The following is a 21,779-nucleotide window of genomic DNA, read 5'->3' as shown; positions in this document are numbered from 1 at the left end:
ATAAAGGTAAATCTGCAGTAAATGCTATTTGTTTACATTTATTATATAGTACATTTTAAAACTTTTACTTAAAAACATTGAATTTAGAAATATTTCAACGCGAATACAGGTTAAAGAAGAGTAGAGAATAAATATTGTTTTAATATACGATGTTGTTATGATGCAAATGTGTGATGTAATGATACAACTGACATTTAACTGGGTATAATAGTTTTAAGTAGGGCAAATGGTTGTATTAACGTCTTGGATAGAACAAGGAAATTATCCACAGTAAAGTGATGATTACTTAGTAAATGCTATTTGTCTAATTAGGCCTTTCAACTTAAGGTTGATTTTTGCCCTTGGACCAACTTTTGAAGAAGCATTTTCTTTACAAAAGTAAGAATTGAGAAGAAAAACAGTTAAGGTAATATCTTGCATAGGTTATTTATTAGTTTTGATTCACGTTTTAGAATGTTTCATGGCATATTTGAAGCTAGAAAAATACTTGCCACTTATTTGAGCATTTTGTTTAATAACCTTAAGGCGGACAAATTGTTTATCAAAATCAAGATCAAGGTGACATATAATCACGAACACAGGAGGGATGCTAGCCGGAGTGGTACTGCATAAGGGGTATAAAGCAGTGTAAAATTAACAAACGACAAGCTTCCCAACAGAATATACATTTACTATTTTAATAGCGCCGAGTTAAAAAATATTCTGATTAAATTTATGGGGCGACAAACCACCTCACACCAATTTGTAGAAATCGTAACATTATACTATGACTCCCACCTGGCCATCTTAAATACCCCGAAAGGTACTTAGTTACCGAACTCGTAAATTTAGTAGCAAACAAATATGGAGTTATATATTTCCGTGAGAAAAATAAAAGATACTACATATACATTTTGAAAATACATGTACTTTTACAAATACTTAGCAGTAACTCATATGCAGATAGTTTGACAAACAAATATGTCATTGAGAAACACAATAATATAAGATTAGACAGGTATGTACAAACAGGGGACATTCATTTTACAAGACAACACAAAGAACAACAAACAAATGATAAATAACGATTGTAAATATACTTTTATGGGAACACATCTTCGAAAAGTTTGCTTACATAATTATGGATTAATAATACATTAAACCCGGTATTTAACACACATGGTATCGATTTCCTTTCTAGTAATTTAAAAAGAATGGTATCAGCTGCAGATATAAGTACATGAACACTCAATACAGTGTGTGCAGCTATAGATGACACCTTATGTTTACATAATTAAGTAAATCTTGCAGCATAAATTCAAAACTTTCAACATCTCTTTTTATATTTATTGCAGTGGTATTACAGTCATCATTATTTGACTGTGAGACGTCCTCATTATTTCTAGCGAGATAACATTTAACGAGATAAATCAGCGGAAACTGAACACCGATATCATTTCTAAAATTTGAAGTTCAGGATTTGTTTCTGCAAGAAGTTCGTGTTTTGGATCTTTTGAGATTAACAATATCATATATAATAAGGCTATTGCAGGAGGTGAGGGTATACACAACATAAGGTAGTCCATCTAGATTGTTATCGGAGTATAATGGCATCAAAATCTATGATTTTTCAAGTCGTCTACAACTACTCCCCGTGTTTGAGTGTGGGAGCTCCGAGATCCGTTCATACATGCACGAACGACCGAAAATAGCTGTTCAATCCTATGATAAACCAAAACAAGAATGATCAAATCGAGAAATAAAACTTGTAGTATTTGTATCGGGATGACTTCCCATTCTACCGTATAGGGGGTATATAGAATTTTGGAAAGAGGAAAGTGTGTGGAGGGTAATCAAGGGAACCAATATTATAGCGGTAATCAAAAGAACGTAATCCAGGGACAAAGACCAGGCATGGAAAACAGACACACACAATAAAGAACATAAATGCATTATACATCATTGTTTCTTCTTTAAAAAAGATGAAACACCTTGAATCATATACGTAATTAAAACTATTCCAAACCATCTTCTAAATATACAGAAGGAAATATATTTAAAATGCTGGAATTACGACAAACGCAATAAATTTGCGTTCCTTGTGGTCAACTTTCCTTTCATCTAGACTAGATCGCGCTAGACTTCTCACAATTAGGCTTCTGGAACAGGGTTATGTTGCTACAAGATTAAAATCATAAGTAGACAATTTTATGGTCATCATAGACTCGTGGATCGTTATGATGTATCTACCTGCACTATGAGAACTGAATGGTTCATCGTGGCATTGACTTCTATTCCTTTTTACTCTCGACATGACATTTAATGAGTAACTCGGTGGTGATTCTAGAATAGTCGAGGACGCTTTTACCGCTGCACCTGTTCTTCATTTTCAATTGTACATGCTATTTTGGTTATTTCTAGTTTTTTAGTTGAGTTGTCACTTCGTTATCTTTGTATTATATAGGATTTTTTAAAGGACGCTTACCCTGCCGGTGCACCTGGTCCATGCTCCCAGTTTTTAGTGGAGTCCGAGTTCCTCATTAGCTTTTGTTGCTTTGTATATATTCTTTGTTGTATGTCTGTTTTCCATGTCTGGTCTTTGTCCCTGGATTACATTCTTTTGATTACCGCTATAACCTTGGTTCCCTTGATTACTCCTTTACCGTCCGAATCCAGGTTCCCTTGATTTCCCTTCCACAAATAAAAGCTGGTAGTTTCCGTATTCACTGGTGGGATATAAATCGATTTCAAGAAATAATTTCAAGTACTTTAACAAAGGCAAGTAAGAATATAACGGTCAATGTGTGTAGCTAAACTGATATCGTTAAAAACCTGAGGTAAGACCGCAAGAAAACAGTATTTTGTTAATGAAAACCTGAATTCAAAACTGTCTAAAACATTGTTGTGATTTCGATTGCATTATGGTAATAAAAACTGTACATTTATCTTTTTAATCAACTATCATGCCTTCGATGTTTCCTACCCCGTGCAGGTCCGGGTGTCAAAAGAAAAGGCCTGCAGCAGCGCTAAGCTTGTCGTAAAAGTCGACTAAATTGTGCTCTGAACCGTAGCCGGAGGCTAGGGCGCTCTTCCCACAGAGCAAATGGGATGTGTGCCCCAGGTGGTGGAATGAGGTACCTCTGGCGTGTTACATGCTGGGGTCGTCAGGCCATAACACGGAAAACCTGACCGCAAACCATAGTGGTGCACCGTGTTGGGAAAGATGCCACGTTCCTGGCACGTTAAAAAAACCCTTCTGTGGTATTTTTCCGGAGTAGGAACTATAGGGCTCCGCCACAGGAGGCTTAATTGCCCGAACCTGCCCACCTCTCCCTATTTCCAGTGGCAATCAAAATTTGTCGACCTCATTATCCTTGTGTCTCATCCCATATTTCATCATCATCATCATCATTTCATGTTCATTTTATCATCAATTTCATGTTCTGAATATAGCTGAAATATAGCTGCTCTGGCGTTAAACCCCAACGATCAATCAATAAATCCATGTTTCCTTTATATATACGTTTCATTTCCGGAACAGTAAGGCCATACAAACTAATAGTCTTGTTTCCTGCTACCCGCAAAAAAGTAGGGTAGGTAAGTAGGGAAATCATTTTATTTTTCAAAAACATTTTATATTGAGTTAATGGGGCAACAAAATCTATACTTTAACGGTGCTTGAGCTAAAAATTTTTAGGGTAGGCACAAAAAATAGTTTATCCTAATTCGTATAGTGATATTATAACAATATTGGAGAAAGATTGGACGTTGTGCAGCGAGCAACATAGTTAACTACAGTAAGTAGAGTCGGTCATCCCTTGATTAAATGAACTTCCTTGCGTCCTTCCTCAATTGACAAAGATATTTAAACCGTTTAACTGAAATTTAAATACCATAGAACTAATAAAAAGTTTAAATTGTCCTTATTTATTTCAGAAATTAATCACAGAAACTACATTGTATCATTGTTTTACCACAAGCAATAGCGAGGTATTAAATCACGACATAAATGGCCGTGGTAAAACAATGATAAAATGGACTTTCCGTGATTAACTTCGATTCTAACAGAACTAGTTTCTTCATATACTTGTTTCGATGAAGCCTGTGTGTTGCACGAAATGCTGGTCATGTGTTTATCACTTTTTACCATGTCTGTGGTCTACAGAGCTTTGAAGCAAAGCATATTAGAATATCTATCTCGTTAACTACCTAAGACATTTTTTCAGGTAATGGTTATAAAAGAAGACCAACTCAATTCCCTGAAATTTACTGTTTTAGTCGCGGTAATGCTTTTATAAGATACAACATTGTGTTTCTTGAACATACAAAAATGATAAGCGATAGGAAACAATGAGTTTAAAAAGACAACTCAAAATAAAGATTGCATTGATTTATGAATAACACAAAATCTTGTCTAACATAAACACATACACTACACTGGTTAATAAATAGAATCTGATAACAAAAACAAACATAGCTACCACGTAACTGAGCAAGGGATTTGACACAAGACAGGAAAATATACATTTTGTTTTAAGCACTGCTAAAACACATTTCTATCGGTCTTTAAGGGCACCAATAAATGTCTCGAGCTGTGGCCTCTATCAATTAGCTACAAAACACATTTTGTCAATGTGACTTACGTCATTCTAAAAATCTACAAACACCGGCAAAACATCTCCCAGATAAAATTTCCCTGGCAACTGCTTTGAACTCTGTTCCGTCACATGACATACCAACTTGAAGCTTGGTATCTTCTTGAATTCCTGATAGCCTGATTTTAATTGTTCCTATTTTCCTACACTGTTCGTCCGTTACATACTTCGGTGGGACATTACACTCAGAAGCATAAATCTCCATCACAACCACCTTCTGTTCAGCACTTACTGGTATTTCATATTCGACAATGACGTCATTTACCTTTATAGGGGCGAGTTTGGGTATAAGCACGCGGAACTCTGGTATGATGTCAATCAGGTCAGCGATTGTGACTGTCCCATTAAACGAGTTGATTAAGTCTGTGTCAGGAACAACAGCCATACCGTAGTGAAAACGAGCTAGTCGTTTGGCAATCGGTGTATTCATATGAGCTATGATAGTCGCCCCTTTTAGAACAACCATATCCGGGTCACTGGGATAAATAAGCTTGACCTCTGAGAACGATTCCTTTACAGTCTGCTTCAAGCGCTGACAAGACGAGTACCCACCGACCCATAATATACATGATACATCTTCTGCTTCCGACTTTCCAAGTACGTCATGGATCTTTCGACAAAGTGTATCGATACATGTTTGGAAAAGATTGCACATGAATTTTGTTTCAATTTGGAGCCTTGACTTGACAACCTTTACCGCGTCTTTATTTCTGTCATATGTGAGGTCAGAGTTCAGTTTCTTAGCTTCAGCAAACAATGTGTCGGGAATATCTATCATAAATCTATCATCAAAATTGTAAGTTTTCTTAGATTCTTCAATCTCCCTAACCATGTGTAGATAGTCATCCCTTGCATTAATCATAAAGTTCTGAATGACAGCATTACCGAACACATCGTGTACGAGAATCCATATCTTAGTGTTAATCATGTCTCCTCCCCAAGGACCTCCTGAGGCATTGTATATTTCTTTGACTTGGCCTGACTCCATCACCTCATTGGCAGTTATATCGACAGCACCTCCTACAATTGTTATAAAAATATAATAAATTTACCGGTGATTACTATGTTTTAGAAGAAGTTTTATGGTCGTCATCATGAAGTCGTAGATCGTTATGGTGTATCCATCTGCACCATGAAAACTGATTTATTCAACGGGTCATAGTTTTCCTTTCCTCGTTTGTCTACCCTGGATTTTACTTTTTATGAGCAACTCGGTGGGTGTTTCTAGAAAAACAGAGGACGCTTGCCCTACCGGTGTACCTGGTCCATGCTCCCAGTTTTTAGTGGAGATGAGTTGTTCATTTGCTTTTGTTACTTTGTATGTATTATTGTAGTTACTTTATGTTCTTTGTTGTGTATGTCTGTTTTCCATGTCTGGTCTTTGTTTCCCTTGATTACTCTTTGAAAACGTACTGGTTAGTTTCATTTGATTGAATGCTATTTTTATTCCCAAGCAACATCATACTCTCGAAAACATTGATTTTAACAAGTGTCGTTCACTGAAAAAGAATGAACACTATATTTGTAGTTTGAACAGAAAGGATATCAACATGTTTCAAACCACTATATACTTCAGTTTTGCTGCGATACTTGTGTAAATTTTCGTTCTTTTTCGGCCACTGAAGAACTTGCATTATTTTACATGAGTATACCACCGGTATTCGTCACATATTTACGGTATACTAAACAATTGATTGCGCTTTCACTCTATTGTTAATTTTGCTTTGGATTGTGGAAGATCACATTGTTTTTTTCAGACACACCATAGTATTTGTCAATGGTTATCAAAGAATGCTGGAGTTTGCAATACCTGCAGTACCTCGTTAGAATCAAACGCTCATACATGTACATGTCAAAAATTCCTATTTGTAACAGCTATGATTGCAGAAAAACGTGATTTTTGAACGTCTCAACAAAGCAAAATATTTTTCCCTATAGAGCTCACTATATCGAATTCAAAACTACAGATAACTTTTTCTGACAGGGGTGTCCAGACACTTTGAAATGGTGGGGTGCAAGCCTGGTTTTCCAGCCGGGAGATGGGGTTAGGACATTATTTGCGATTTGTAGTCAATTCAATTTTAGACAAGAAAATAACAAATTATCAAATAAAAATGTAGGTGCCAACTCCCTGCACCCTCCCCTGGATTTGGAACCATTGTTCTGACGTCTATATATTTCCCATTTTTCAAGCGAGGACTATGAAAAATAAAATATACTAACCTCCCAGATCAACAATAAGAAATCTCATGCCTTCAGAAAACAATTTCTCTCCTCTGTTGCCCCTGAGCTTATGCTGAGCATCTAGACTTTTGCAGTATATAGCAGCTGCCTCTGGCTCGAGTACTAACGTTACACTATTACGATTTATTCCACCCTACCGAAAAAAAAGAAATAATACAGAGAAACCTGTCTAAACCGAACCTTAAAAAATTCCAAAACCTCTTTAAACCAGACATTATTTAAAATCCATTTATCAGTTTAAATGTATTTGGAACCTTGATAAATCGAACACATGTCAAAGCTAAATCAATTTTAAGTACGAAAGATTTCAGTTTAGACAATGTTCCATTGTATCAATACAGAACTGTCCCGTACTACCATACATCCTGTACTAAGTTACAGCCCTAGATTACGAGGAGGAATGACCCGGCCTGCAAAAACTATATTTTAATATAGCCTAGCTGGCCGAGTGGTCTAGGGCGCTGGACTTTGTGCAGGCGGTTTTGCCATAGATGTCACAGCGGTACAAGTTTCAGTCCCGCGGAGGGAATGCCCAAAAATTTGCATCGCAAATTTGACAGTTCTAACATCGTTGGGAATTTTTCAGACCTTTCTATATATGAAGAATACTATTGTTTCTTATGTTTTAAAGGTGTACAATTCTATGGCTTCAGTCCATTTAAAAATACATTTATTTGTAAACTTGCAAACAGTTTTTATAGCCACAATATTACTTAAAAATGTTAGCATTCACGGTTTTATGTAAACTTGATATAGTGCTTTGGTGTTCACATATGAATAATCGAATTATTCACAATGTTTATGTAACGCTTGACTGTACTATGTTGCAACTAAATGATAATACCTGAAACTATATCATGTTGACAAGTTTAGTATCCCTTTAAGAACTGGCTATGATAACAATTCTGTCTATTAAAAAAAATAACATAAATTTTCTATGCGCATATTGTTTATTGCGAGAAGTGCAATGAACAAAATAAGCACATGGAATTTTTTTTATTTTTCAATAGACAAAATTTGTATCATAGCCAATTCTTATAAATTAATTTTAAAACATATTTTTATCTTTAAACATGAGAAAAGTAGCTCTGAATTTAACTGAATACGGGCGTGTCAGTATTTTTTTTTATCCATTGAGATGTAACAAAATTATTTTAACCAATCAGATTACAGTATTTATCTCAAATTAATTTATTTCAGTATAAGCTGAATAGGGATTGGAACTTTCTAAAGATAAGTTGTATACAATGACCAATGTACCGTTTCATGATCTAGTGTATTGTGGGTATTTTTGCAAACCCTGTACCAAAATTAAATGAAAGTATTGTATTCATACACCAAAATCCGGCGTCAATTACATGTTGTATTTTACCCATAATTCTATAGTATCGGAAACGGCGAATTTATTTCATATTTTGAAGCACAACATCTTTGACCTTACCACTTCAGCAGCTTCGATCATGAATTGTCTCGCGGATTCGTTCCACATGGCAGGACAAGTAAGAACCCAACGGATGTCATACTCCTTGTGAGAACTGTCCTTCATCTTTATTTTCTCAAATAATTTGTCATGTAAATACTCTATACATAAGGCAAACACGTGCGATGCTTTCATTGTCTTACCACAGACATCTTTAACCAACATGAACTTGTTGACATGCTGCAAAAATGAAAAAAAAATCAAGAGCGTCATTATATAACTTGCACATTTCAAAGAAATAGACGAACTGAGGAAGCATAATGGCTTATACCTTATGCCCCAGCAACGATGAAAAGGATTTGTAAGTAAGTATTATAATCAAACCAGTCTTAAGTGACCTTCCAGGGGAGAGCAAAATTGTGATAATAAAAAAACATACCGTTTCTGTACATGTATACAGCTTGGTTTAGTTTCACATATTCAACTATACGGATATATGAATCATAATCTTTTTAGGCAGGGAGCTGAATACATGTAGTCGTTACAACAGCATGAACAGGTTTGACTGTAGTTATTCAAATGGTTTCAGATTTTTTTTTAACATTTTGTATTTTTTTACGAATTACATACATTTGTATATTTAACATGAAGCAGCTGTAAACTGTAGGAGTATTGGTTGAATATATTGGTATTCCATGCCTTCTACAGATTTATATGAACTCGGATTTATTTTTCTTCATAATTTAACAAATTTCTAAGATGCGAGCTATCAACATTTTGTTTTTGTTGAAGATACGAAACTATTAAAGATCCTTACTCAGTATTACAAGTTAACTTCATTTCAGATTGTAATCAGACTATCAGTGCTTCCGAGGTCATAGGTCAAATTGGCATTACTTACCGTTATGAGGAGGTCCTCTATAAAAAAGTAAGTTCACGCTTACCTAATCTGGTTCCCTGGTCAATACGCGACCCTAGGATCGTTAAAATATAAACTCATGTCAACAGCGACGGATATGCACAATATATGAGTTAATTGCCGCTTATGAAATAAAGTAAAAACCAAGATGAAATTATCTAAATTAACTTATTTATTGTGCATTTGTATCGAAAGTTAATCTAAGTAATTTGGAAGAAATATATAAACGTTGCTTTTAAAATTTTGAACGTATACAATAAATAAAATAACGTCATATCCACTCAGCCAATCAAAAGACACAAAACGTCACTGGTGACCCGGGGTTATATTTGAGAGAAACTTGTGGAACGAAAATATTACCCGGGCTGTCAGTTTAACACTTACCTTACTGTGGTACAACTGCATCTTGAAATTTCTGAACATGTACCAATTCTTTACACCATTCGGATCAGACTGTTGTAGTTCGGTAAATCTCTCCTCAGCCTTGGAACCAAAGGAGTCGAATTCTCCATCTGGATTTAGTAAGAGAACAGTGGGGTCTTTGTAGGACTCGGATAGGTGGATCACGTGGATGTGAAGTGGGTCCTTGTCGTACCATGATTTCAATGAATAAGCACAACACGTGTTGCTGGATCCAAAGTCGATGGCGGCAACAACTTGAAAGTTCTTCCTATTTAAGTATTAAAGTACAAATTGAAGTCAAGAATTCCCTTTTGAATATTTGTTTAACTACGTCATTAATAATTATGTCATTCATAAATTAATTTTCATAGTTAAACTCGCTACTGAAATGATTTTTAATTTTTTTTTCCTACCAATTTCAGTCATAATAGTTGATAATGATTATATCTGATATTTCTAAAGAATAACAGATATTAGGAAAAGAGAAATAGAAATTTATTGTTTATTCTTGAATTATCTTTAATATGTAATTTGATGTCAGCTGTATACATTTTTGCAGCTTTAAACAACATTAACACAAATAAATGTTACTAATATTTAACTAGCATACAAGTATACACTAACATACATACAGACGTATTCACCAGATACAGCCTAAATTATCAAAATAGTAAACAATATAAAACACAATATACTGAATCAAGTACTCGTATTTCATTATCAAAAAGTTGAGCCCTAAAACCGAGCAGGGCCATATTGGAATCAGGACCATGCATGTATGTCCCTTGACCATATCTGTATACTAAAAGCACCTATAAATGATTGGATTAAAGAGGTAGACCTTATGAGTACGAGTAATTCTAAAAAGTATGCAAATGGTTCCAAGTATACTTATGACCTGGAAAATATGAAGTTCATATGTTAAAGCTCAGATCCTAAACCCGACATCCCAGTATGTCTATTGCAAACGTTGTTTCAGTTAATGTTTATATTAAGTGTAGTTTTAAATAAGTATACCTTTTTCTATCAATCATAAGCTTACGAAACTGTGTTGTAATTTGCTCAGCGGTCATCACCCCTTTGACGACATTCTTGAACGAAATATCCCTTCTTGGTAAGCTCGCTTCTGGAATTATTAATTTTGTTCAGTAGATTTGCTGGTGCTAAGTGTAAATTAACTAAATATCTAGACTTTTCTTTTCAAACAAAAGACCAAATTCAATAAGTTCCCTGACCATCCAACGTGCTGAGCGGTCAGGTCAGGATTCCAGTTAAAAAAAAACAAAAAACAAAAAAAACTGCGTAAGCGAATAATGGTATAACTTGTAACGACGAAGTTGATTCTATGACCAAACAAAACAAACCTAACAGAAAAAAAATGCCTATGCAAATAAAATGATGATATACATTATGAAACAAACATCCCCGATGATAAAACAGCAAAAATCCACAACCTCTATATTTTTTACTCTTTCTGGAAATAAACAGAAATTCATTTATAGTATATAAATCACAACTCAAATTGTAAAATACATATTTCTGAAAAAAAAATGAAACTTATCTATTTCCTAAATTTTCTTTACAAATCATATTTTAACAAACTCTTAGTTAATGTTAAACTTTCATAATTTTTCATGCATGCAAATAAAAGCACTGCAAGAAAAGCGTGTCATTCATTATAGCCTCTGTGTTAAAAAGCATGGTGTACAACTGGTACATTTATTATGAAGCCAATATACTTACCATAACTCACTAAACAACAGTTTAGAAAGATTTTTGTTGGAGTTTATCCGGGCGTGAAGTACTGATAGAATAAAAAAAAAGTTATATTCTTAGGTAAATAACCCTTTTAACCATATTACAGCGCGTGAAACAGTTAATTTCAGGTGAAAGAGTTGGTCTTCCCTTGATAGAACGACCATTACCCGATGAACTGACATATAGTTAACTGAACAACTGACATGAAGTTTTACATTTTCTGCTAGACATTAATACAAATACTTAAGTCATAATAGAATATCAACTACCTAAGGGAGGTCACTCTATCAAGAAAAGACCAACTTTATCATAGGAAGTTTACTTTTTATTCTCTGTAGTAAGTACTGATATAAGCGCAAATGGAACGAACAGTTTTTTTTCTAATTCAGTATATTGCCAACTATTATTTCTCTGAAGAGATATCAAGTGTACTTGTCTCAGAAAAAAATCGATCCTTATACCTTACAATGGGATCATTTTTTTTCAGAGGCAAGTGCCTGTGTAAACCGCGGTAAAAACGATATCTAAAATGGTAAAAAGCTAACAGACGAAGAAATACAAATGTTGTAATAGAGGAAAATAAAGTAGCAACACGGACTCTACCAGCGAGTGGAAGCATTAGCTAAGCGCTTTGCGAAAACAAAATTGTACGTAAATTAACATAACGATTAAAACAAGGGGCCCCAGAAGCCTGAATCGCTCACCTGGTTAACTATTTGTCTATCAAGGGCATTAACTCTAACAAGGAGCTGTCCGACAATTTTAACCCAAAAGAAGACTTCAATAGGACTTATCATAAGGGTCATTAAATCAATTGAAAGTTTCATTCTGTCTATTATAGTTTTCAATATATTGGCTGAAAACTGCAAGACATATTTTTTTACCTTTCAAGGGCAATCAATAACTCTAACATGGACTCGTCTGATAACTTTGATCCTGACAAACTTTTGTAGGACTTATAATTTCAGCAATTGAAAGTCTAATTCTATCTATCATAGTTTTCAAGGTATTGGCTGAAAACTGTAAAAGCAAAAGCAATTTTTTACCTTTCAAGGACAGTAACGCCTACAAAAATCTCAAGGGATCAAGGTTTTCAGACGACTCCTTGTAAGAGTCATTGCCCCTGAATAATAATGGCCTTATAATAAGGATCATTTCAGCAATTGAAAGAATTTAGCTAAACCTATCGGTTTTGGAGATATATATGAGAAACTTCTGACTGACTCCTTTGTTCTATTTTCAGTAACAGTGGCTATGTTTTTTTTCCACGGATCAAAAATCCCTACTACAGTTCTATGAAAAACACTATAAGGACAATTTATGCCACATTTGATTTTATTGCTCAAGTAGTATCAGGGGAGAAGATTTTAAAGAAAATAACATTTAAAATAGCAGAAAAACGTTGAATAAGGGCAACAACTCCAACATGGATTATCAGATTAAAACGATAATTTGACCACAGATAGATCTCACCATGCTGAATACTTTATTTTATATCAGAATTTGGCTAAACCTAACGGTTTTGGAGACATACATGACAAACTACTGTCTGACTCCTAAGTTCTAGTTTTAGTAACAGTGGTCATGTTTTTCGGCGAATCAAAAATCCCTACATTCGTTCTATGCAGGATACGCCAAGGAACATTCATATCAAGTTTGGTTCCGATTGGTTGAGTAGTATCAGAGGAGAAGAGTTTTGAAAAATTGTTAACGACGACGACGACGGACTCCAAGTGATGACAATAGCTCACATGGCCTTCAGCTTGGTGAGTCAACGAGTACTATCTTTAAAAATAAAGATAGTCGACGCAGTAAAATTTATTCTTTTTACTTATAATTTTCTACATTTCTTTCAGGAAATAACACATGCAATTTTAATTTATTTTCGATACAGTTATTTTCGAACGCAACTATGTTACCAGTATTTGACTGATCGGGAAACAGAATTGCGATCAGGTGATTTGCGTTTCCATGGAAGAACGTCTTAGAGGTCAAAGGGTAAAAAGTTAAACTATACCGACTGCGTCGGAAAAATGAGTATTTGTACTTTTCATGAAAATTTTGTGAATTGCAAAATTTTCACCGGCAAAAACGATATACACCTCACAGGAATCCACTGTTTAACCTTTGATAAAACAAAATCTTGTAATGTTTGCAGGCTATTGAATAACTCATGAAGCGAAAGATGAAAGTTCCATATGTATAAGCTGGAATTTTACCACTGGTATATGGAAAATTGACAGTATGAATTTAAGTACAATAGGATTGTCGTAAAACGTTGCGTATGGTGACCTGCGTTTCAATATTTTTAAATATTCTTTTTAATAAAAAAGGTTGGTGAGTATGAGGTAGTTTGTTCCCGATTTATTGATGAAAAACGTGTCCAGCAAAATGCAAGAGAACACGAGGGATGGTTGCAAAATAAACATTTATTTTGTATATGTCGAATCCTACATCAGTGATGTGTTTTTGTTTCTTGTTTTTGTTTATTCGGTTTTGTTTAAAATTATATCAGTACGTCGGTTTTGCTTTAACAGTTTTATTATCTAATTGTTATGAAGTATAATATGAAGCAACCGATCTTTATCCAAGAAACATTCTAAACGTTTTTATCATAAAATGTTAAACATTAATATTATCATGTCACTAGAAATACCAGACACAAAAATATAAAATCAAGTAACAACATTAAATACACTTTTTAAATAAAAATGTGGGAAATGAGACTAAAATTCGAAAAGAAAATGAACAAAAAATGTTGACAGACGAACGGATGGATAGACAGTTTTTTCTTTGGGGCGGATCTGCCCCAAAAGTTTGTGTCTGGGTACAATTATCGATAAAACGCTTGTAAAATTATATTAAAAAGTATGACAAATAATAACAGAAGAACATGAAAAGCAGGCAATCAAAAACAAGTAAAGGATACATTTTGATAATTTCAATTTGTGTTCCATTTACACAATCACTATGGAGAACTATTCTTTAAGATTGAATGGGGGATAATTTACCTTCAGTAGGTTCGCGACTTTTCACGGATATTGAATCAGTGTCATCCTGTTTAATACTTTCATCGTCATTTTCTTCGTCATCGTCTTCCTCCTGCGTGTATTCAATGTTAGTTATGATACCATAATTTAATACATAGCGCTAATTATGACATCACTTTTGGTACTTTTAAATTTACTTGTAAAAAAATAACTAAATAAAAATCGAACTCTCCCCTGCATTCGGTTTGAATGTTCTGCAATTGTGTTCGTCCGTTCGTGAAAAAAAACTAGTTCAGATTAAAATTTCTATTGCAATTTTAAGTACAGATAAACCTGTCTAAACTGAACCCTAAATAATCCCCAAAACCTGTCTAAACTGAACCCTGCAAAAATCCAAAACCTGTCTAAACTGAACCCTAAAAAATCCCAAAACCTGTCTAAACCGAATACTGAAAAATCCAAAACCTGTCTAAATTAGACACTTTTTAAAATCCATCTATATCAGTTTTGATATACCTTAAATCTGGGTAACCAAACGCCTGTCTGTACCAAAGCAATTTTAAAATCCAAAAGAGGTTCGATTTGGGTAAGTTTCACTGTTTTTCCCACACAAATGGCATATGTAGAAATATAATTAAATTGTTTCACGTTAATATCTAAAAACTTGTATTAAAGACATTATTGTAACCAAAATAACAAAAACGGCATACGTAAAAGAGTAATCAAGGGAAACAAGATTCCAGCGGAAATCAAAAGAAAGCAATCCAAGGACAAAGACCAAACATGGAAAACAGACACACACAACAAAGAACATCAAGTAATCAAAATAATACATACAAAGTAACAAAAATAAATGAGCAACTCAGACTCCACTAAAAACTGGGAGCATGGACCAGGTGCACCGGTAGGGCAAGCGTAAAAAAATCACGTTTAACGCAATTGTTTCCAATCATAACTTGTTATGGACATAATAACAGAGACACGATTGATCCAATCGGAAGTCAATATATGTTTCTCATTTGCTAGAAAGGAATTTTCCAAGAAACAATTAATTTGTGATAATAAAATTAGGAAAGATGATTTACCTTAACCTTCTTTTAACTTTATATGAAGTAACTGTACTGAACAATTTCAAGGAGTTTATAATGTGGAAAAGCTATTCTTCTAGGATTGCCAATTTTCGCGTTTTCTGTTGTATTGTCAACCTACGAATTCAAACTGCAAACAAAATGTACATTTCCCACTTAAAAGTTTGGATGATCTGACGAAATACTTCAATTTAAAAAAAAAGTCCAGCACTATAGAAAATTTGACTATCCACGAAATTTGGTTCCTGCGACTAAAAGTAACTTCAAAGTAAACTAAACCATATTTAATTATTACAAAGCAGACTTACATCTGATATTTCATGGGTAGCAGTAGACTTGATTTGTTCTAGTGTTTCCATCCATCGGTCAGCTTCTTCCTCATCAGTAGCTAGCAAACATCAAAATAATTATATCAGAAGACATTTTTATCTTAACTGCAGGAGAATGGACCAGGCGCAACAGTATGGTAAGCGTCTTCTGCTTTTCTAGAAACACCCGACCTGTTGCCCATAAAATGTCCCACCCAGGGTAAACGAAAGAGAAAAACCTTGATATGGTGAACAAATTGGTTCCCATGGATAAATTGTAACAATACTCAACTTCGTAGTGACCAGCTCAAATTTTTGTAGTGATGATTTTCAACTTGTAGTAACATAATTCTTTTCCATAAGCATAATTGAAAGAAGTCTAGCACGGTGCAAAACACGTATTTTCGGCAAGCTTTGGCATATTTAATATTTGTATTTCGATTTCATGTTTGAACAGCGTGAACCACAGAGTAATCTAAATAAAAGAGTTTTCCAGTTTGCTAATGTACACTTCACGTTTGTTCTTGTTTTTTTTTTTAAATTTTTTTGATACATTTTCGAGGGTAGAGGTGTAATCGTTTCACATCTAACTGTTGATACATATGTAAGGTGTCAATGTTGTCAACAGTTAGATGAGGTCAAATAGTGTAAATGCTAATGTATACTTGTAAAATAGCCTCAATACATTTTTTGTAGACATCATGACACAAGCTTTGGTAATTTGACTATTAACTAATAACGGATAAAAATATTTTAACAGAAAAACGCAAGAATTCCAATTACAATTAGAAAGATTGCTTATCAACCTACCCACACTTCACACTGGCATACCTTTGAAACTAAATTTTTGTCCATCATCGGTCAGTATTTTAAATCGGAGATCATCTCTTCTTACTACATCTGCAAGCTGAAAAAAACAAGAATACATTTTTTACATTGTCAATGGAAAACCATACTGGTATAAGAATGTATACCACAAATAAAATCAGGAAAGTACAAATTTTCATGATGATAACCTTTAACATAGATCTTTCCTTCTTACCAACTGATGATTCTTTGAATGGAAACCATTGCAAGAAAAAATCAACGGTAGAATAGCGATAGCCATCTTCACTCGTTGATTGCCGCGCGATCGCTGTACCAGCTGAAGCAAGGAAATATATCTCTTGAAAATGGTTGACGATCTCTAAATTTAGTTATTTTTACATAAAAAAGTTGAAAATTGTCCATTTTAACGTAAAAGCTAGGGGATAATATTATCAAAATCTCTGTTAAAACAATGTATAACACAATTGTAGGCTTACGTCATCTCAGATTCTGCGCATGGCTGTTGTACTGTTTATTTCTGTACCTATCGTTTTATTTTGACCTACATTTAAATGTTATTGTCCTTGTATGAATTCGAATGTATTATTACATTACACGATGTAGCTTAACATAATGCCAGGATTTCTACATAGTTTACTTACTGACAACTTAACTTTCCCTTTTGGGGGTTCAGTGACATCTTCCGGTTCATCCTTGAATAAAAAAAAATCAAAAGCTATTTAAGAAATCCAGTTTATTATTGTATTACCACGGGCTGACCATTTATGCCGTATTATTTTACCCCGAGTTTTCGTAATTATTTCGATTCTAATAGTACCTTTCTACATTTTCGTGACCTATTACGGTAACCTTAGACACATCATATTTTTCCATATTTGGCTGTACACTTTACGCTATGTCAGTTGAAATTTTCCATAGTGTTTATTGCTTTGTTTTATTTAAAATAAATGGAAGGACGAATAAGGTAGAACGATGTAAGCTATGGAAATAGTTGTCTGCATTATAAGGTCAGTGTTCACACATGAACAGGTACAACGTTTCATTCACTGACAATGTCATTTAAAAAAAAATCACAAATAAATATGACGGGTGTCGCAGGCGGAACAGGACATGCTTACCCTTCCAGAGTACTAATGTCACTTTCGTTTTTTATGTGAGTTCATAATGCTAGTGGTTTAATATTTGTGTTTCGTCTTGTTTTCCATCTGCATGTGCGTGGAGTTTGACGTATTTGAGTTGTGCCCTTGTTCACGCTTCGGTATTTTTGCCGATATTTACCTACAAAAGCCAAATATATACACAAATGTATATTGCGGTATACGTGACTCTGGGCTGAAGGCATCTCCGAGATTAAATACCACGAGACAAAATCAATCTTTTAAACAGTAAAAGTTGGCAAATGTTTATCTGTTCGCCTATCAAGGTTTGTTATTAGTAAGCGTCAATTGCAGTATTTTACCTCGTAGTACTTGAGATACCCGTCGAATGTCAATATGACCCAGCGGCTTTGGTAACCACGGAATATAGACGTCCATTTCTTTAGTGTACCTTCCATTCCTGTAATTTGAAAGTAAAATCAAAGGTAAACAGAATTTAAAATGAAACCAGGTGATCATAATCCTTGGAGCACAAAGACGAAACAAAGAAAAAACAACGGAAACCAAATCAAATTAAGCAACAACATATACAAATACAAAGAAACATAACACCAGAAGCAATCAAGAAACTCCAAATTGGAAATTACACCAAACCTAAGAGAATTAATTGATCATGTGCATCAGTAGAGTAACCAGTTAAGTTCTGCGTAATACCAGAGAAGAAACCAATGCAATACTTGTAAAATAGTTGCTTACGTAGAAGGCATTTTCATAATTAATTGACTGCCAAAGGGACAATGATATTTTTTGAATGCGAGGACACATTTTCAAACATTATCCAAGTAAATTTTTCGAAGTTGCCCTCTACATAGGCTATAATAATTGTATTTACACTGAAGAATCAGAAGAGGGCATTACCGTGTCATAATGGCCCGGGCATTATCTTGTGGTAATGCACTTTTGGCATTTTATCGCACATCGATAAATACCACATGATCACGAACAGTTCTTACTCTTTTATATATGAAACAATGTTTGTAGACCCTATTATCATTGTGTCCCATCGCTTTTTTTTCATTTCACCATCTTCATTTCATGGTCATTTTATCATCCATTTCATGTTCATCGCCTGAATATAGCTGAAATATTGCTGCTCGGGCGTTAAACCCCAATAATCAATCAATCAATCAATCAATCAATCAATCAATCAATCTGTTTGATATAAAGACAGTAACACCTTGTATAACTGAAGCACAATAAATCATAACTCGGTTCTGAAAACTTTATTTTTCAGAAATTAAGGGTGATATTACTTTTTTTTCCTTGTCTTGCTTGCTACGTTCTTATTTACACTTGCTACGTACTTGTTTACACAAGATTATACATGTAAAAACAATTACTATAGTCTGCATTGTTTACGAGTCTTAGATTCATATTCCCTTCGTTAACTGAATCACCATCGTCTCTATGTAGCTGTCCAAAGAGGATACATGATTGTTTCAATGGAAGAATTATATGGTATTGTATGTGGTAAAAAAATGACAAGTGGTCAATTACATGTATCTACATTCTGATTCTGATACTCTGAGACTTGGCAAAAGGAGGGGGCTCCTTTGATTTTCAGCGAATTTCTATATCATCAACAAAACATTTCCAGCCAAAAAATGGAGAGGTGCCCACATGAATCCGCCTATTAATTGTTAAATAGAAGAGGTCAGTTATATATAATTCAATGGAGTCAACCACTGGCTGACCATATAATATCAGGTACATGTATTCACGCGTAAAAGTTATATGGATGGATTTAAAAATGGGGAGTTCGTACTGTATTCCAACGCAAAGATTTCCAGAGTTCATATACTTTAGACTCGTGAATTCTAATTAGATTAGACCGAAATAAATATTTGTTATAGAGGTTCGATGTTGTTTTGAATCTTTTTCAGTGTAAAACTTAGTGTTTATTACAAATGTTAGTAAAAGAAATGTTTTATTTTCAGATCAAAATTGATCTACCTAGATCAGGAACCAACTCCCAATATCAATATGTAGCCCCAGGAAGAGGCTGATACTAGCCATGTTTAACATATTGATAAATTGATAGTAGGAACAATTATCTCATATTCATACGCGCATTTTTGTATATTTGTTAATATTCGTTGTTGATACATACACTGTATGTAAGTTAGTTATTAGTCTGCGACAATACTTTTCAGTCCGGGCTGGTATCCGCTTTTTAGTTCCGATTATTGAGTTTGCAAGCTTTAAAAAGGGGTTTGCCATGGATATGGCTTTGACAATACAATAGTGGATATCGAACTTGTAACAGACTGAGCGGTCAATACAATTAATAAAATGGAAAATAAAAATTACGGACAACGTAATAAGTATTGATGCTTCAAACGGTTTAGGTTCCAAACTTTCATTTTTGCAAATGCTTCTAATGGGAAAGTAATGATAATTGTTTATAGAATAGCATTTTAAATATCATATCCATTATCTATATTGTTCAAATAATTGACAATAAGTGATACATAATTTTATGATAGAATATAAAAAAAAAATTGTTCATACTTGCTTGATCTAATCCATTCTTCTGTCTTGTTTGTTGATATCTGCATTAGTTTGTTTATTAAATTGATAATCACTATGCAATTCTAATCAAAGCCATTAATATATGATAAATTGGTTGTTACATGCATTTCCATATCGCCATGGTATCAGCCCTCGACTACGCCTCGGGTACCATATGGGAGTCTTGCAGGCTGATACCTGGGGTGGTATGGAACATAACAGAACGGATATGGTGAAACGTAACAAATGCACAATAGTATATCCTATAGTTATGTCTCTGAATCAATTATTCACCTAACTCAATATGTACACTGTGGTCATGGTCTGCGATTTTGTGTTCATCAAGGTAAGAGAACATTAAATATAACATGTACACATATAATAGCTAGTATACTTGTTATTTTGGTTCGTTTTAACAGTCTTTAAAGCTTTTTTTTTCCAAAGAAGATGGGGAGGGGGTATTCGTCGTGACGGCTTTCGGAACACCGCTGCCTACGTACAGGTGTGTGATTCAACTAATATGGTTCCAAGCTAACACGTTACTGAATACAAATTCAGTTTTGACTAAAAGTTAGGGAGATAGTTTGGGAGAGAGAAACTGAAGGATCTATACCAAGTTATTCACTCTAAAGATCAATACATATCGGAAACGCCCCCCCCCCACACAAATGGAGAACTCTAGACTATAATAGACCGAAATATAACTTCCTTTCATAAAGTTATATTTGGATACTTATGATAATGCACATGTAGTTGATGCCATTAAGTACGCACGAGGAAGATGATGTATAACTTACGCATTGAAGCAAGGTGATTCCACCTTGAAGTTCATAAATTAACATAAGGTCATATGCAAATATGATATTTATTAACAACAATATAAACTGATATGGTTCGCTAAACTTGACATATTCAAAACTTACCTTTTTATTCCCAATTATAAGCATAACGGTTAAGCAATCATACATCCATCATTTCTGTGTACACACAGCCAGCTATATTGATTGCGAAATCGACAGCCAACTCTTGAATTCCCGAGAAGCTGATCAGTTATACATCTGTTTGTTATTTATTTAGTAAATACTGGAATTTTTACTCCCCAGGGTCAAGAAACGGGACGTTTAAAATTAATAACACTATTCACTGTAGTGTAACAATACCTGTTCATGCGCATTTAGTCTATCGTGACATCACGTAAAATGAATGTACTGTAGTCTATAGATTTTTTATGCAAAGTTAGCAAGGTCACGTCCACACATATATCAGAATTATTTTGACCAAACAAACCAGTAGCGGATCCAGAGTTCTAATCCCTTTTTGGATTCGGCGCTGGAAATATTTTTGGTTTTGACGACCACCAGCGGAATCCCAAAAGGGTTACCAGAGTTCTAGCTGAAAGGGGGGGTGCCAAAAAAAAAAAAAATTGACAGGATCACGAAGTGATTCGAATTTGCTAGGGGAGGGGGCATGTTCCCCCAGAAAATTTTGAAATATTAGACCTCAAATCCTGCATTCTGAGG

At 34.3% G+C, this 21,779-nt stretch overlaps 1 protein-coding gene and 1 long non-coding RNA gene across 6 annotated transcripts; one reads left to right on the top strand and one right to left on the bottom strand.

Moving 5' to 3' along the window:
• The first annotated feature begins 34 nt into the window (after positions 1-34).
• Positions 35-2,924, top strand: LOC148620166 (uncharacterized). The gene is made up of 2 exons (XR_015921734.1): positions 35-378; positions 1,335-2,924. It is a non-coding gene; the product is annotated as an uncharacterized LOC148620166 (long non-coding RNA).
• Positions 2,925-4,354: 1,430 nt separating this feature from the next.
• On the bottom strand, positions 4,355-21,411 carry LOC148620165 (heat shock 70 kDa protein 12A-like). Of its 5 annotated transcripts, XM_088580800.1 has the most exons (12): positions 21,183-21,411; positions 20,260-20,300; positions 18,051-18,148; positions 17,233-17,283; positions 16,595-16,670; positions 15,764-15,843; positions 14,389-14,479; positions 10,637-10,745; positions 9,602-9,887; positions 8,320-8,538; positions 6,858-7,011; positions 4,355-5,654 (listed from the first exon to the last, which is right to left on the bottom strand). In XM_088580800.1, exons 3-12 carry the CDS (start codon positions 18,144-18,146, stop codon positions 4,624-4,626), a joined length of 2,193 nt encoding a protein of 730 aa, XP_088436926.1. In that variant the 5' UTR covers positions 18,147-18,148; positions 20,260-20,300; positions 21,183-21,411; the 3' UTR covers positions 4,355-4,623. The 5 variants fall into 5 exon arrangements, with proteins under 5 accessions (XP_088436926.1, XP_088436925.1, XP_088436928.1 ...); XM_088580799.1 differs by lacking the exon at positions 20,260-20,300; XM_088580802.1 differs by lacking the exons at positions 18,051-18,148; positions 20,260-20,300; positions 21,183-21,411 and adding an exon at positions 17,710-17,797.
• Positions 21,412-21,779: the final 368 nt, after the last annotated feature.

The sequence above is a fragment of the Perna viridis genome, chromosome 4, assembly GCF_037379345.1.
Source record: "Perna viridis isolate PV_CMFRI_1.1 ecotype Kerala chromosome 4, ASM3737934v1, whole genome shotgun sequence".
Taxonomy (NCBI): Eukaryota; Metazoa; Mollusca; class Bivalvia; order Mytilida; family Mytilidae; genus Perna; species Perna viridis.
Note: the sequence above shows the minus strand (reverse complement) of the source record. Positions and strands in the feature narration are given on the sequence as shown.